Raw genomic sequence first — 18108 nt, 5'->3', positions numbered from 1 at the left:
GGCGCACGCCTTTAATCCCAGCACTCGGGAGGCAGAGGCAGGAGGATTTCTGAGTTCGAGGCCAGCCTGGTCTACAAAGTGAGCTCCAGGACAGCCAGAGCTATAAAGAGAAACCCTGTCTCGAAAAACCAAAAAAATAATAAATAAATAAATAAATAAATAAAAAAAATAAAATTTCAAAACAGAGAATTACATATTTCACCTACAAAACTGCAAAGTGTTTTAAGTTATTTAACAACCTGTACTGGGCTGTGTCCATAGCCAGCCTGGGTTATATGTGGCCTGCAGGCTGAAGGACAGACCCATCTGACTCTGTGCCCCAAAGCCTAAGGCTGCTGTGAGGTTGACATACATGAAAGCCCTCAGACCATCAAAGTAGATGCTAGCTGCCAATCACCAAGCACCCTTCTCTGTGCTGGACACCAGGATACAGCAGAGAAGCTGCGCTTCCTGTCAGCGGGTCTCCTCATGACAGAGCTGTGACAGCACCTGCCTTGGTGGCGGGAGGAGGCAGGGGTGGGGTGGGGCTCTCACATACATCCTGTCCTGAAGAAGCGTGCGTGGAGCAGGCATCGTCCTCAGCAAACACTACAGAACCCACCTGACATGGCTGGCACTGGCCAGACACCAGGCAGAGCATCAGAGGAGACAAGGCCGCTGCCTCCTAAGACTTTTCTGTCCAGCTGGGTGTCCTTCCCAAGCTCATTTCTGTCTAGCTCACTAATCACGAGCGCTCTGGTGCCATGGGATAGGAAGAACGGCAGTGGGGTGGGGAATCTGCTGTGAGGAGGGAAACTGCAGTGCTGTGGGCAGAAGGTGAGGGGGTTGGGAAGGACATGCCTGTGCGAGGAAAGAAGGATGCACACCAGGGCTGTAGCAGGTTGTAGCAAGGGGCAGCACAAGAGGCAAGAAGAGGCCAGGTAGAGCCAGGAGCACCAGCTTGGAGAGTCACGGAGCACAGGGGCAATGAGCAGGTGTGGGTGGAAGCATCTCTGTGTTGCTGTGTACGCGGACTACAGGAGCGTATGGAGAGTGGCTCAGGGGCACAGCCGCACGGCCCACCTTGGCTTCTCGTCTCCTCACCCTGCAACAACTTAGACCGATAGTTCCTCACCTGGCAGGCTGCCTAGGCAAGTGCTCCATCACTGAGCTGACTCCTTTCTGCTTGCTCCGTAACTCATACTACCCCTGAACTTACATGTAGTCAAGAATGACCCTGAGCTCTCACTTATGTAGCTGAGGATGGCCCTGAACTCACTATCTAGCAGAGGATGACCCCTGAACTCATGTAGCTGAGGATGGCCCTGAACTCACTATGTAGCTGAGGATGGCCTCAAATGCCTGATCCTTCTGCTTCTGCCTCCTGAAATCTGGGACCATAGGCATGCACCACATGCCTGGCTGTTATCATTCTCAGCATGCCAAATGGCTCCACCGTGCCAGATGGATTCTCTTTACAAATGTCCCAGAAAACAAGCTCACAAGGCAGGCTATGGCATCGTGGAACCCAGCACCAAGAACAGGGGTGGGGACACAGGGCGCATTCACTACATACTTGCTGAACTGAGGGAAGGCACAGAGACTGGCCCAGTGGGTCTTGACATCTGTCAAAGGATAGAATAGCTGGGAGCAGGGGCTGGGTACGCAGTGGGGGAGACGGGTTGTAAATCAGGTGAGTCCTCCAGGACCTAAGATCCGGAACCAAAGTCTACTGCATGCATGCTCAACACAGGTATAAATGGTAACAGAGCCCAGAGCACAGGGGACATGAAAGAGGCTTCCCAGGAGCTACAGTGGCACAGTACAGGATGGCAAGGGGCAAGGATGGAGAGGCAGAGGGACCTCTTAGCCCCAGGCCAAGGCAACAGGGCTCCCTAACCTTTTCTGGGTTTTCACCAGACCCTGAGACCTGGTGAGAACTATGGACCCCTTCCCTAGGGACTGTGGCATAAAAGCCAGCCTAGGCTACGTAGGGAGACCCTGTCTTAAAGAAATGAAACACAACCCCTACCCCTCAATAAAATCCAACAATAAAACTGCGGCTCGGAACACTTGTCTGTGCCGCTAGGGCGCCCTCTGTGGAAGGCCGAGCCCTAGCTCCTGGAGACTGCTTGGCCCTTACTGTGTCTGGAGGGGAACTCAGTTGAGAAACTGCCTCCATAAGATCAGGCTGCGAACAAGGCATGTTTAAAATGGGGGAGGGCCTAGTTCACTGTGGGCGGGCCCATCCGTGGGCTCGTGGCCCGGGTTCTATAGAAAAGCAGGCTGAGCAAGCCAGTAACCAGGCCCACTCCATGGCTTCTGCAGCAACTCCTGCTCTAGGTTCCTGCCCTGGCTTCCTTCAATGATTAACACCGATATAGAGACCAAATAAACCCTTTCCTCCCAGCTTGCTTTGGTTATGGTGTTTATTACAGCAATAGAAACCCTGATTAAGATAAGTGGGTACCAGGGTAGTGGGGTATTGCTATGACAGACATGGCCATGTTTTGGGGAAAGATTGTGGAAGGACTCTGGAACTTTGGAATACAAATGCCAGTGTTGAGGTTTGGTCTGTTGCTATGTATTGTAATGCTGAGTGTGGGCCCGCAAGGTCTGGTTGCCCTAAGAGACAAGAGAGTCCACACACAGACCCAAGTGACCTACATGACCTTGCCTCCAAGTTACTTCTGACTGGTGAATAAAATGCCTACAGCCTACAGATGAGCAGAATTGAGATAAGCGAGGTGGGGGGTGGGGGTGGGGGTAAGGGAGTGAGGAGGGCTGGGGTGGTGGTTCTCCTGGTGTACACAGGGAGAGATAGAAAGGAAGGAAGGAGAGAAGATGCAAGCCATGGGGTAGGAGTCAAGAAAGCATGGCTCTGAGGACTGGCCAAGTGGGGTTAAGAACAGCTCAGATGAAACATATAAGTAATAACTTGGGGTATTGATAGGAAATAGATTTTAATAGCACAGAGGGTAGATATCGGCCTAGCTTTAGTGCTGATAAAGGCTATTGTAAATAATAAAAGTGTGTGTCTTTTATCTGGGGACTGAATGATCAAAGGCAGGTTAGAAGCCCCTAACTGAGATTAAATATTTTCTCTCAGCTACACTGCACCCTCAGTGGGCTGTCCTGGGAGGCTGGACAGATAAGGATGTTGAGATCAGTGCAAGGGATGGAGGCCTGGCTTGGGAAGTTTCAGAGGGAAGTGGAAAGACTCTACTGGGGCCAATTTTTTGTTTTGAATTAAAATTCTGTGGCTGTGGTCAGCTGGGGCTGAAGAGTCAGCTGTGATTAACAAGAGACCAGCATCACTGAAGTGAAACCTTTGCTTACTGGGACGGTTGATGCTGGTTGGCTGGAGCTGAGAAATTAGCCATGATTAAGAAGAAACCCGAATCCCTGAGGTGAAATCTTCTGGGAAATACTTCCTAAGAGTCAGCACACACAAGTGGGTTCCAGAGGTGGCCGAGGTTGTACCTTGCACTGGTGCCAAACTTGGTAATGCAAGAATCACCCTGGGGGTACTGGCCTTGAAGGCATGAAGGGGTCATGGAGACCAGCTGAGGCTTAGCACTGTGAGGGGCCAGGAGAGGCCATGGGTGAAGGTGCAGCCTCAGTGACAGTTGAAGGCCCAGAACTGAAGGTATCATGCAAAGAAGTTGAGGCTTGGTGCTCTGAAGAGAGCCTATGGTGAAAGTGCAGCCCCACAGTAGAAGACCCCAGTGAGTACCACGGGATGACCACCAAAAACAGCAGTGGAGTGGAGTCAGCCAGAGCCTAGAAGCCACACTGTGTGCTGTAGAGGGCAGTGCTGGAGAAGTTACTCAGGCCTTTGGTGGAGCTCAGAGGATGTGAGTGAATCCCAGACACTGTACACTGAATTATTCATTCTGCCGGTTATCATCTGATTCAGACTGTGCCCTGGTTCTTCCCTCTTGAAATAAAGTATTTAACTCAATTTTGATTTTTACAGGAGCCCACAGTTGAGGTTCTGAACTTTTAAGAGATTTTGAATTTTTAAAGAGATGGATATTTTAAAGGGACTTAACTTTTAATGTGTTTGAATTTGTAAAGATGGTGGGACTTTTAAGTTAATTATGTTTTTAATATGATCTTGGGGATCAATAAGAAAGAACAGTCGTGGTTTAACAGTGATGTTTGTTGTCAAGCTGACAAGGGTCAATTGTGATGGCTGGTTTTATGTCAACTTGACACATGCTAAAGTCATCTGAGAGAGAACCTCAATTAAGAAAACGTCTCCGTAAGACCAGGCTGCAGGCATGCCACAGGGCAGGGCTTCTCTACCTTTCTAATGCCGTGACCCTTTAACGTACCTTCTCATATTGCGGGGACTCCAACCATAAAATTACTTTTATTGCTACTTCATTACTGCAATTTTGCTACTGTTATGAATCATAACATGTTAAAGAAGGTCGTTCAACCCCTGAAACAGTTGAGACTCACAGAGAACGGCTGCTGTAAGGCATTTTCATAATTAGTGCTTGATGTGGAGGGCCCAGCCCCTTGTGGGTGGTGCCATCTCTGGGCTGGTGGCCCTGGGTTCTATAAGAAGACAAGCTGAGCAGGCCAGGGAAGCAAGCCAGTAAGCAGCAGCTCTTCATAGAGGTGCTGTGATTCGGCTCCCGCCTCCAGGCTCTGGCTCTGTTTGACTGACTTCCTTCAGGGATGAGTTACGATGCGGAAGAGGAAGCCAAATAAATAAGCCTTTCCTCGTCAACTTGCTCTTGATCATGGTTCACCATAGCAACAGTGACCCTGAGACACTCCCCACCCCAGCCCATATTCTGAGTCGTCCTTTGGTCTTTTCCTCCCTGCCCTCCCTGCTCCTGCTCGGTTGTGTAGGGGAGAGGGGGTGGCGTCCAGATAGAGGCATTGGGCTGAGTCAGCCTTCAGGAGATGGTAGGGAGAGCCTGGTGGACATGTGTGTGACCATGTATGCATGACAGGGAGAGACAGGGCATATGTGACTTAGGCTGTGTGCCAGGTCACTCTGAGGTAGGGGTGTAGGGCTTAATGTGTGATGCACACATACAGGGGTCACTTGTCCCACTTGTATCTGGAGAGCTTGTCTGTGGGAGGGCCAGGCTTCCCTGTCTGTGCCCGGGTCAGGACGCAGCTCTTCAGGCCCTCCTCCTTAACCTCTCCTCTAACGCTACCATTTATCTCCATCACACCTCTCCCGACTCAAGACCCGTGCACAGGCCACGGTATCCTCTCTACTCCTTCCCCGTACGCAGAGACACAGGAGGACCTGGGCTGGTGCAGGATCCGCTCCCCCCACATGGCTCTCCTTGCCCTGTCTCCCAGATCACCAGGCACCCTTAACTTTTGGGCTCTGTGCCAGCTGCTTCTTTTCTTTTCTTTCTTTTTTTAAAAAAATTTTTTGAGACTAGCCCTGGCTGTCCTGGAACTCACTCTGTAGACCAGGCTGTCCTCAAACTCAGAAATTTGCCTGCCTCTGCTTCCCAAGTGCTGGGATTAAAGGCATGTGCCACCACGCCCGGCATCTGCTTCATTCTTTCAAACTCCACTTGAGGGGCTGGCGAGATGGCTCAGGAGTTGAGAACACTGGCTGCTTTCCCAGAGGACCAGATTCAATTTCCAGCACCTAAAAGGAGGCTCCCAACCATCTGTGACGGCAGCTCCAGATCCAAAGCCTTTTCCCAGGCACCAAGCACACAGGTAGCACACAGACATACATACAGGTACGACACCCACAGGCATTAAAATATGACAAGATAAATGTACTCAAATAGTAGGAGCTGATTAGCCTGAAGTCAACCAGATCCGGAGATCTGACACCAAGCCTGCGGCAGCCACCACCTTTCAAAGCCTTAGTGACTTTATTCCCCTTCCTGGCTGGGAGCTAGACTCAGCTAGCCCACACTCTTCCTATCTCTGAAGGTGAGGCCAGGAAGGAGCCCTGCAGTTCTGATACCCAGTCCACCCTCCCCACGGGCGGTCACCTTCCCCTGCTCTCCCGGCCTCCTCCAGCCCTGCCCCATGCCCCTCACCTCTGGTCTTCCTCTGGAGTGTTTGCAGACAGCAGTGACATGACCATGGACTTGCCTGTCCCCTGGAGGCCTAAGACACCGACCACTAACACGTCCGTCTGATCCAGCAGGTACTGGGGGGCAATGGGGAACATGAGCCTCACAAGCCTGACAGGCGTGGCCAGGCCCCTTTGGTAGGCTCACCCACCCACTTGGTCAGTCTCACTCCCTTCATCTGGACAAAGGGCAGTGCTGTGGCAGGTTCATGTGTAAGCTCTGAACCCACGCCCTAGTGTCTGGAAAAGCTGAGTGAGAAAGCCTCCCGTGGTTGAGAAGTGGAAGGGTGTCTACAGTCACACCGACCTACGGAGGCTAACCCTGTAAGATCTGGGCAGGAAACAATAGCAGCGGAGGGCTGAGAACCAGGTACTTCTAGGGAAGGAACAGAGAGGCAGGCAGACAGGACTACAGGACTACCCACGTCAGGCCCCTGGCTCCAGGCGGAGGGAGGGCGTGTGGCAGGAGATTAGCGAAAGGAACTGTGTCTGGAGCTTTAAACACCTGAGACCTTCGCCTTGGGGCCACCAGCTCTGCTGATCTTTACCACTAGGGGGAGAAGGAGTCTATTCCAAAAGCCAACTGATTTGCTGGCACTTCTCCAGAATCACCAGAGGGACTCAGGAAAAAATAAAATAAAAAAAGGCCTCGGGCCAGGGTTTAATGAGCCCCTGTACCTTAAAGCCAAACTACTCGGGACTGGGTGTTCACTGTGATAGGTGGATTCCATGTGGCTATTTCACTTCATTAAACTGAAACAAAATTGACAACTCTGTCTTCAGCCCCAGGGAGTTACAATGTCAAGGGCTTGCTCAGTAGCCCTGCACAGTGGAGGAGGTTGCCACACTAGGTAGCTCAAACAAGCCACTTTATCACTGCAGAAAAGGGCCACTGTGGAGCAAGCAGGCAGGGCCAGGTAACACACAGACCTGGTGTGTAGCACTAACAGGCTCGGGCTAAGAGGTGAGAAGGGCAGTCCTTCCAGAGCATGGGCAATTGTGGAAAAGCCCCGAGCAGAGCACAGGTGTGTGGGCCTAGCAATGTAAGGCTCTAACTAGAGCAAGGGCTGCTGGGAAGGAGCCTCTGGTTGGTACTGTGAAGACAGCATGGGGCTAGACCTAGGAGTGTAGGAGCAGGCTCAGGACCTTCCTCTGGTGTGCAAAGGCACAGGAGTTCTGGGGTATAGGGTAGCAGGGATGTTTTACCAAGAGATGTCAGGGCAATCAGGGCTTCAACCTGCCCTGGTGTCACAGGCCTGCCATCCAAGCTATTTAGGAGGCAGAGGCAGGAAGACAGGCAGTTCAAGGTAGCCCAGGCAACTTAGTAAGACCCCACTTCTGAACCAAGAGTAAGAAACAGGGAAAACTCGCCTAGCAAGCACAAGGCCCCGGGTTCAATGCTCACCGCCCCTCACACTATCAACAGACCATGACTCTCAACTACCAGTCCTCTAAGCTGGATGAAACTCAGGCCTGACTGATGACACCCCCTCCGGTCCCGAGGGCTGTTCTGTTCTGGAGGGGTGTGGACAGAGGTGCGGGGCCTGGGGAGCCGTACCTCAATGGCGCTGTCACACCAGTTCATCTGGTCGTCTACCAGCTTGATGCTGTGCTTCATGCGCTCTGGGGGCAGGAGCTTAGCCTGGCCCACCACAGCTGGATGGAGAGAGGAGACAGGACAGTGAGGGTCTCCGGGAGGCAGGAGCTGGTCCCTGCCCAGCCTGTGGGGTTCACTCACGGTCCATGGCAGTTGGGGCAGCAGTGCCCATGCCCCGGTTTTGAATCTGGTACACAGGCTGTGTGGGTCTCTGCCCCTCCTTCTCTCCCTTGGGTGGTGCAGGGGCCGTGGGGGGCGGGGGCACAGTACCTTCAGGGGTGGAAGCCCCTGTTCCAGCCACAGGCCCCTTCCCCTCCTCACGTGGCTTCATGAGCACAATGGGTTTCTCCAGTGGGGCCGGGGCTGGCGGTGCAGCTGGCGCTGTACTAGGTGGCGGCTGCTTTGACTGTGGGGTGAGAAGGTTGCCGGGCACTTGGGAGACCTCCTATCATCCCCTCCTCCCGCCTCCCTCCTGAGGTCCTCCACACTCACCCGCTCAGCTGGGGGCTTTGAGAGGATGATGGGGGTTTTCTGCATGACATTAGTGCTGGGGTCTTCGCTGCCATCCTGAGGAGAGGGAACACAGCTGTTTGTCTAGACAGCCTCCATGGTGCCTCCCCACCCTACCCATGAAGGGGAAACTTCTGGGTTGTTTGGAAAGTCAGTTATGTCAAATGATGTTTTGCTGGGGGACACAAAGGATGTGCGAAAGGATGTCTTGCTAAAGCAGACATGGGAAATAATGTTTTCCTGAAGCAGACCCAGGTGAAAGGACATTTTGATACAGCAAAGATGTGAAAGGACTCATGATGGAGGAGTATAGCTATGACCCCACAGACTGTGGGATGAGCACTGAGCATTGGTTCTGCCTTGCTATTCTTCGATAACGGCATGATTGTATTGATTTGCCTTATATATTACACCTCCACCACTGAGAGAAACGCAGGCAGGCTCGTGGGGTTCCTGCGGCAGCTTGCTGCTTCTGTAGTCTCCCCTCAGGCTGATTGGCCAGCCTTGCAGTTTCCTCAGGATTGAGCTACAGCTGTTGGTTTGTGTCTGGTGTCTGCAGCTGCTGAGCTGTATTTGGTGTTTGCTTTGGGACTGAGCTGCTGACAAAGAAGATCGAGCTCTCCTCCAGAGAACTATTGCTGAGCAGGTCCACTTCCCCCATAGCCTAATAACTTTCCTCTTCCATTGCCTCCGCTGGGTGGTGGGCTAGAGGAGAGCTTGAACACTTATTAAAAGCAGGTTGCAAAGGAAAAGTACCTACATACCCAGGTGCTGGTACCACGCCCATGAGGCTGAGAAACCCATACAGAATGCGGCTGGCTACCTGACTCCAGTCTGACATCCTCAGCACTCCCAACAGTTTCCTCTGCTGGACCAGCCCCATGGGAAGGAGTGAGGGCTTGGAGCTTTGCAGATGGGGCGGGAACATAGCCCAGCAGCAGAGTAGTAATCTAAGTAAGACCTAACCTAAGTAACTGGTAACCTACTCCTATCTGTTCAACTGTGGGGGTAGGGCAGGAGCTCTGCCCTCATAGGACTAGTATAGGACGAGGGGAACAGCCTGTGTATTACCCAGTAGGACAGCTGACACGTGGCAGATGCTTGCTCTGTGGGAGCCACTGGGATTCTTGCTACCCTGATTGCCAAACCTTGGCCCTGCCCTGCTCTCATGCGCTAACGGACTTTCCTAGACCAGATCCCTAGTCAGAGGGGCAAGGCCCAAGCTTCAGGCCTGCTTATGCCTGAGGTTACTCTGGACCCTCAGTGGACCTGTATCTCTTTAAACCCCGCTCACTCCATTGGTTCATAGGCTCGGCACAACCCCAGGATGAACAAAGTGCTTTGGCAAGAACAGCTCTGAGGGAAGACCTGCAGGATGGAGGCTGAGGGTGACAGCTGAGCTCATGAGGCAGGGCATCTAAGTAATGGATGGATGGATGGATGGATGGAAGAGAGAGAGAGAGAGAGAGAGAGAGAGAGAGAGAGAGAGAGAGAGAGAGAGAGAGAAGATCTGCAGAAAGAGGCTAAGGTCAGATCTAAGGCAGGGTGTACAGAACGTGGAGAGGAGCCCCGTCTGAGACAAGGTAAGACTCAGAGCAGCTTCTTCAGGATGACAGCTGACAGCTGCAGGAAGACCAGGGCATTTCCCCAAGGGCTGTATGTGGCCCAGTCCACGCCAGGGTCTGGGAAGCCCCCCGAGACATAGCATCCAGAGAGGCAGGGGAACATAATGCTAGGTGCTGCTGGTGGTGACATGCGACTCCTTAAAATGGGAGCTGAGGTCAGTTCTGGGTCAAGCCTCCAATGCAGTTCCTCTTCGTCAAAGCCCAAGCCCTGTGAGGGCCTTGTGGGATCTGAGGCCACCTCCCCTTGGTTCTCCCTCCTGCTGCAGCATCACTGGACACCGCAAGCCTGTCTGTCTGTCTGCAATGTTCTTCAGCGAGGGTTTTGAAATGGCTTGTCCCTTCACCTTCTCCAGGTCCCTACTCAAAGTCACCTCCTTACAGGTCTCCTTTGACCATCAAAACAGCCCCTTTATTCTCCCTCCTGCTGCCCCTGAGGGCAGCTTTGGACACAGACATGTCCACTGCTCCTGGATGGAACCTTGTTGAGCTGGTGGCAGGGGCTCTACTAAGCTGGAATCCTGCACTCACCCGTCTCTCTCTTTCCCAGGGGGCAATGTAGTCTCTCTCCCGACCACCAGGCCCAGAAAGATTCTGGGGGCCACTGGAGCCTGGCTCCTTCCACCGCCGCCGCCGCTCTATCCCGTAGAGCCCAGGCTGACTGTGCCCAGACTCCGACATGGTCACCTGGAAGGAAAAAGGAGGTTTTGGTGCAAAGGGAAGGCTTCTCCATGGGCTCACCTGACTGCATGAGGTTCTTCATAAAAGGAAGCTCTGGGAACAGTGAGGCCGCTCAGTGGGTAAAGGTGCTTGCCACCAAGCCTGCCCTAAGTTCAACCCTCAGGACCCACATGGTAGGAGAGAAGGCACTGACTCCACACGCACAGTAACCAGTGCTTCTGGCCTCCACAGACACCTGCACTCGTTACACCCACCCACCCACTCTTAACAACCACAAACCCAAAACCCACAAACAAACCAGAGGCTGGAGAGATGGCTCAGCAGCCACAAAGTGCACATGGCTGTTGTAGAAGGCCCAAGTCCTACTTCCAGCATTCACACAGGACAGCTCACCAGCATCTCTGGCTCTAGGGAACCACTGCCCTCTTCTGCCTTCCTTGGGTACTGCATGCATGTGCATGTAATTGCACACATATACACACAGAGAACAAACAGCCAACTGGAGCTGTGTGGCTGTGGCGGCAGCCAGCTGCCAGTGGCCTTCTGTTTATGCTGACTTCTTCCATTCTGGTGAGGTTAACACACAGCACCCAGAACACACTTCTCAAGCTGTTTTTGCAATTAGGTGTGCCCAATGGTGTGGCAACAGAAGGGTGGCTTGGAAGCATTCAGAAACTTCCCTTTACAGAAACAGGTACGCGTCTTTTGCCTCTTCCTCCTCTTGGCTAAAAGGGGTTCAGGCAGCTACCCTGACCTTCAAGGCAGCTTAGTGGAAATCATGGTAAAACAAGACACAAGGTGTTGGTAGTCCCCAGATAACCTTACACTGCCTACCTCTGAAGCCGGTGAGAAACAAATCTATGTCTCTCTTTTGGGACCAAAGCTATTTGCAACTATTGAAGTGGTCCAACAGGAGTACAACTTACTGGAGCACAGTCACATAGAAACGAGACAGACTCCTTCCCATAGGCAACAAGTCCCCCTGTTGAAGGACTCTCGATCACCCACCCATTCATGTGTGGTGACAGTGGGGGCGGGGGGGCTCACTCCCACGAGCCCTTTTATCTACCTGGTTCCGTTAGGTTCCTGTGGACCAACATGTTCTGGACTGCTGGACTATGCACCCCACTCTCCACCTCTGGTGTTATCAGCTTCCAGGCCCCCGGGGAAAGTGTCTTGGGGTCTTTACAAGAGAATGTGCTCTAGGGACACCCCTGAGTGCTCAGCTGCCCACAGGACACTACGGGGCTGCCTGCCCTGGCTCCAGAGGTTAGGCTGGCAAACTGTGGCCTGCAGAGCAGATCTGCAGTCTTCCTGTTTCCAAACATAAGGGCTCATTGAAATCTGGCCTCACAGTGACAGAGTGGCTATGGCTGCCTTCTGTGAACAACAGAAGCAGTAGAGGTGGCGACAGTGTGACCCCCTAGGACCTACAAACCCAGCGTCTGGCCCTCACACTGTGTTCCCTCAAACCCTTCCCCACGTCACCTCAGGCCTCAATGACATCAACCAGCCCCTGTGACACACTCTGGAACTGACAGACGAGGCACTTTTGCTGGCCGTGTGGGGGCTTGTCTAGCCCCTCTCAGGCCCGAGTGACCTCTCCACAGCCACAAACTTGACTGACCAAGGAGGGCAAGGACCTGCTAACAGATGCTTGCTGGAATGAGTCAGGTCGTAAATGACTGTTTACTGTCTAAGGCCCTCTCCCCACAGACTGGGACTCCTTCCTCCCCGCAATTAACTGTCTGCTCCTGACGACCTCCCCAGTGCCTCAGAGTCTAATCCCCTGCCCCCATAGAGATCCTGTCCTCACAATGAAGTGATGTTCACTGGGACCACCCACCCTCCTTTCAGGCAAGGGAAGTGTCCATCTGCACACTGTTCTGGAATCAGTAGTTGACTCTACTCATCAGGTCTTGTGGGGAACGATCCTAACCTAAGACACCATCTACCTGCAATCTGGGACCTGTAATGCTGCTTCCAGGGTTCTCCAGGAAGAGCTCTGCACAAACTACTAAGCTGGTATTTCTGACCTCACAGAATGAAGTCTAATCTGCATAATGTTGGGGTGGGAGCTGGGTTTCTTGTGTGTGTGAGACACACGCATACACATGCCTGCGTGCAAGCAGGCACAGAGCCATATCACATTTGTGGAGGCCAGGTGACAACTTCCGAGAGACCATTTTCTCTTTCCATCCTGTAGGTTGCAGGGATGGAAGTCAATTCTTTGGCCATCCTGCCAGCCCCACATTTTTTTTTTTGTCTGGCCAAGGAGCTCTGCACATCTGCCAGGCTTGCCTCCGCAGCACTGGGATGACAAGATCGTGCCGCCAGGCTCCACTTTTTATGTGGTTGCTGGGGATCAAACCTGGGTCTTCATGCTTGCAAACAAGCACTTCACACACTGAGCTATCTTCCCACCCACCCCTCTACCATGTAAAGCACCTCTTCTGGAGAATCTTCTAGAATTGACAAGTTGCTTTGCAAGATTTTCCAGGAGACCCCCAATTCTTAACTGGTCTAATGCCTTTACTCTTGAGGCATGGCACATTCCACAACTTAATACTGTTTCCTCCTCCTCACCTCTCCCTCTCAAACAGGGTCCTGTTCTGCAGCTCAGGCTGGTCTCAAACTCATGGCGACCCTCCTGTTTCTGGTTCCACACTACTGGAATTACATGTGTGAGCCACCTTGTCCAGCCCTATTCACCCATTTTTCTAAGTGCTTCCTAGTCTACTTGCAGTCTTTTTTTTTTTTTTTTTTAAGATTTACTTATTATATATAAGTACACTGTAGCTGTCTTCAGACACTCCAGAGGAGGGCATCAGATCCCATTACAGATGTAGTGGCTGGGAATTGAACTCAGGACCTATGCGAGAGCAGTCAGTGCTCTTAACCTCTGAGCCATCTCTCCAGGCCCTACTTGCAGTCTTATATGGAGCCTCCTTCCAATACTCAGGCATGAAGAAACTCAAAATCCAATTTCCATGTAAACACTACTTGGAAGGTGGCCCTAGGTGTGTGTCGGCTTCCTTGGGACTGTGTCCAGAAATTTCCTCCCGATACTATTAGAAGGCTCGTACCAGTACTACAGGGACACTTTACAGTGGCTATAGTTTCTATTAATTTATTTGTACCTCCAGCTAAAGGCGCCGCTAATCCGAGACCTTCAGGTTCCTACTCCCATTGGCCAGCCGCCCAGCGACCTTTTAACGGCAGAGCGGGGGCGGGGCTTGAATACGCCCCACCCCAAGCCCCGCCCCGTCGGCGCGCCCGCCTCTCCCGGGCTCGCGGCGTCCCCCCTTCCCCTTACCTAGGGCAGAGCAGATTAGTTCCTGGGTCGCAGCGCGCACTCTGAGTGACGGGAGTGCAGCGTGGGCGGGGAAGGTCCTCCACAGCCACCTGCCGTGTAAATGGTGCCGGAAGGTCACCAGCCAGAGAAAGAGAGAGGCCGAGAAAGCGGGTGCCGGCTATTCCGGAACAGGCCTTGGCGTCCCGGAAGCTCCCAGAGGAGGAAGAAGAGGAAGCCACAGTACGCAGCCCTACGAGTCAGGGCCCGCGCTGCTGGTTCGGCGCATGCGCCGCGGGCTGGGAGCGCAAGCGAACCCAACGTGCGCGTTAGATTGAGCATGCGTAAATGGAGGTGTCTGGTTTCAGCACGCATGCGGATTACGGAGGGGCGAGGGAGTATGTTGCGGCTGAGAAGGCGCGTGCGCATTGTTTCTCTGGGCGGGCCTGCTGTTGGGCTGGGTGGGCAGCTCTGGAGATTTCGAGTTCGAATCCCGGGTCTTCTGTAGTGTTGTCACACCGACCTGGGTAGGGTACGGTGGAAGGAAGGAATTAACGTCCTTATCTGAGCAAGCACAAGACTGATTCAGCTGGCTGCAAGGAGCGATCTTGAAGAACTTTAAGGAAGAGCCCAGCTCCTCCAAGACAGAGACCACCTGTAGAGAAAGGGCTAGGCTTGGACCTGTGGCACGAGGTGGGTGGCAGAAGTGAGCGGATCGCAGGGCTACAGAAGGGGCAAACATTCAAAGGACTAGGGGCACAGCCTGAAGCTGGAAGGCCACTGGGCAGAGGGTGCAGTCGCCCAATGGAAAGACAGCTGAGAGGCAGAGGTTCCACCTCCCCTATTGCTTTTCCTTCCTTAAAGAAAAAAAAACGTGAGTCCATCAGCCTGACCTCAAACTCACCCTCCTGTGTCTGCCTCTTCAGCATAATCTACCTGTGTGTGCCGCCACAATCAGCTCTCTTGGTTATTTGTTTGTTTTTGGGTTTTTTTGAGACAGGGTTTCTCTGTGTAGCCCTGGCTGTCCTGGAACTCACTCTGTAGACCAGGCTGGCCTCGAACTCAGAAATCCACCTGCCTCTGCCTCCCAAGTGCTGGGATTAAAGGCAGCTTTCTTGTTTTGAGGTAGGGTCTTACAGTGTAGACCAGGCTGGTCTAGAACTCACAGAAACCCACCTGCCTTGGCCTCAGGACTGCTGGGCTCTCCCCACCCCCTCGGCTCTTCGTTATTCCCTCCCTTTCTCTTCTGTACTGAGAAAAGAGACCACTGATTTGCATTTCAAGACACAAGCACACATGTATGCTTGTCCCCAGAGTGGCTGATCTCCATGCCAGCCTAACTCAAACAGCATCGCCTCCCTCCATGCCCCCGCCAAGCTCTTCTCTGTTCTATGGGCAGCTAGCTGCCAAGACTTAAAGTTTGCCTTCCCTTCGGCTTTTCTTTCAAATTTGAAAAAAAAAAAAATGTTCCTTGGAGTGCTGATAGAGGCACGATCCACGGGATTAAACTTAGAGCCCCATGCATGTTATGCATGCTAGGTAAGTACACTGCTGCCTGGGCCACATGGCCAGCCTATAATGTCAGTACACGATAGCTGTCATTAGACACACCAGAAGAGGGCATCAGATCCCATTACAGATGGTTGTGAGCCACCATGTGGTTGCTGGGAATCGAACTCAGGACCTCTGGAAGAGCAGTCAGTGCTCTTAACCGCTGAGCCTTCTCTCTAGCCCATGAAGAATTTTTTTTTTTTTTATTGTTGAAGCCTGGAGACAGAAAGCACAAGTTTTTCATATTCAAGGTGACCATCAGGGCAGTGATTGGTTGGAGGGCTGTGCTTAATGCCACCAGATTCACTGAGTTATAAGCAGGATGTGTGCCCTCTAGGATGTGTGCACACACATGCAATAATGCACATTTGGATGGCAGAGGAGTCAGCAAGAATCAGCACTGTCCTTCCATCCCATGGGTCCCAAGCGCCTTTACCCAGCAGGCCACCTCACTGGGCCTTTAGTTAAGGTTTCAGCATTCATACATTTGAGGTAGGGTATTGGGGACTGAATTTAAGTAGGCTTGCTAAGCTCCCTACCACAGAGCCTTAGCCCAGCCCTCCGCTTACATTTTTTAAAGATTTAATTTTCTTTTATATGTATGGGTGCTTTGTAAGTATGATTGAGCCCTACGTGCCTGCCTGGTGGCTGCCAAGGCCAGAAGAGAGCGTTGGATCCCCTGGAGCTAGAGCAACAGAGGGTTGAGAGCTGCCATGTGGGTGCTGGGAATTGAACCCCTGTCCTCTGTAAGAGCAGCCAGTGCTGTTGACTACTGAACCATCTCTAGTCCATATTTTACTTGTGAGATTGAGACTCAGTAAATTCCCCTTGAACTTCCTCCATAAGAGGCATCTTCTGGCCTCCCCAGGCACAGCATGCATGTAGTGTATATATATACAAAACATACATGTTAAATAAATAAATATATATTATATACGTCATCATGTATACATCACACACATACATATACATATATAGAGAGACACTAATATCGACCTCTGGCCTCTTCATGCACATACAGGTGAGTGCACTCATCTGCATACATACCGCAAAGTGGGCAGAGGAGGGGTTCAGCACTGACCTTGGGCCACCGGCACCAGGCTCTTCTTCCCTGTAACTTCGGTCTCTCGATACAGCCCCCTCCCTCATTTAACAGATGCAGAAAGATGATCAGAAGGCAGGAGATGCGCCTGAAGGCCCCATGCTTAGGGAGCAGCAGGGCCTGGCCCACAAGGCAGGCTTGGCTCACTGCACGCACTTCTCAAAGTTCTCGGTGAGAGTGGGCAGTCACCCTCCCCAGAGACCAGCTGAACTGCAGCTCAGGCTGTTACAGTTTTCTGCTGCTGTGTACATACGCACTCTGAATATTCCTTCTTATAAACATTCCTGTGTATACTTGACGACATGTGCTTGACAGTATTATCTTTTTAATTAAACTATTTTGTGTGTTTAGGTGTTTTGCCTGCTTGTGTGTAAATGCACCATGAGTGTGCCTGGTTCCCGTGGAGGGCAGGAGAGGGCATCAGATCCAGTGGGACTGGATTCACAGCATTTGTTGGGAGGGTGGACACAGACAGATCCGGGGTGCTGCCAATTGGGTGAGCTCCTGTTTTAGTGAGATAGCCTGCCTCAAGGCAATGAGGTGGCAAGCAATAGGGGAAGACACAAAGCATCGCTGTGTGCACAGGTGTGTGCGTGCACAGGTGTGTGCGTGCACAGGTGTGTGCGTGCACAGGTGTGTGCGTGCACAGGTGTGTGCGTGCTCAGGTGTGTGCATGCTCAGGTGTGTGCGTGCTCAGGTGTGTGCGTGCTCAGGTGTGTGCATCTAGATTCACATGCATGCACCCCCCACCCACACACAGAGTCTGACATTGTGACTACAGTTACAGTAAATCCTACATTTGAAACTGCTAAGAAAACAGACTGTATTCTCACTGAGTAATAACACTAAATAGATCAGGTAAAAGACTGATGTTAGAAGCAAACAGTCAGGAGATAAGAGAGGGTAGGGGAGTCAACTTTATTCAAGTGCTGGCATTTGGAGGAAGTACGGACCCCAGGCTCCTGTCTTGGGGAACCCTGGGACACAAGGAAACTGCTATGGAGCCCCAGCTAACCTGGAACTCCTGAGATCTGCCTGCCTGTGACTCTGAGGTGCTGGGTTTTAAGGTGTGAGCCACCTCACGCACACAATGAGGTTTTCTGAAGAGGGAATGGTGGTGCAGGGAGACAGTGGACAGGACGGGCACACTAAGCTGGGTTTCTACTCCCAGAATGTCTCCTTTTCTCTTGGTGGAAGCTCAAAGTGGACTTAGGCCTCTGAGGGCCTCTCTCTGTCTGTCTCTCTCTCTCTCTCTCTGTCTCTCCTCTCTCAATGGTCTCGTTACTTTTTTACATTCTAAGCTGCATAGCAATTTGCATATTTTGTGTTAGTACATGGGCTCTGATGCCATCTGAGGGTCAGCAGGTTTTCCAGAATTCTATAAACCTGAGGAAGGATTATTTAGTAGCTAACATCTTAGTCATTTTCTTTAGAATTTAAAATGCTGGACCAAAACAAAGGGACATAATCCTTGTAAAAGGCTCAGTGAGGAACAAGTGCTTGTTCAGAGTCTCTGTAACCCAGGCTGGATTTGAACTCAGTTTGTACCCAACGATGACCATAAACTGCTGATCCTCCTGCCTCCACCTCCCAAGTACTAGCGTCATCATAGGTACGTACCACCATGCCTGGCTAGGAGGCAGCTTTCAAAGGCTCAAGGAAGGAGACTTAACTATTGCAACAGGACAGAATGAGTTT

The 18108-nt window shown here is 52.1% G+C and overlaps 1 protein-coding gene across 3 annotated transcripts in view; it reads right to left on the bottom strand.

Annotated features, from left to right (window-relative positions):
* Positions 1 to 14070, bottom strand: part of Smg9 (SMG9 nonsense mediated mRNA decay factor) — a 23290-nt gene extending 9220 nt beyond the window's left edge. The window contains exons 1-6 of one of the 3 annotated variants that reach the window (XM_029480088.1): positions 13782 to 14070; positions 10316 to 10471; positions 8145 to 8219; positions 7794 to 8049; positions 7614 to 7711; positions 6021 to 6133 (exon numbers count right to left, since the gene is read on the bottom strand). In XM_029480088.1, coding sequence (XP_029335948.1) covers positions 6021 to 6133; positions 7614 to 7711; positions 7794 to 8049; positions 8145 to 8219; positions 10316 to 10465 — 692 coding nt within the window. In that variant the 5' untranslated portion in view covers positions 10466 to 10471; positions 13782 to 14070. Of the gene's footprint in view, positions 1 to 6020; positions 6134 to 7613; positions 7712 to 7793; positions 8059 to 8144; positions 8220 to 10315; positions 10472 to 13605; positions 13710 to 13781 lie in introns of those variants that run through there. The other 2 variants (XM_021166798.2, XM_021166799.2) reach the window with 2 other exon arrangements.
* Between the last annotated feature and the right edge of the window lie 4038 nt (positions 14071 to 18108).

The sequence above is a fragment of the Mus caroli genome, chromosome 7 (genome assembly GCF_900094665.2).
Source record: "Mus caroli chromosome 7, CAROLI_EIJ_v1.1, whole genome shotgun sequence".
Taxonomy (NCBI): Eukaryota; Metazoa; Chordata; class Mammalia; order Rodentia; family Muridae; genus Mus; species Mus caroli.
Note: the sequence above shows the minus strand (reverse complement) of the source record. Positions and strands in the feature narration are given on the sequence as shown.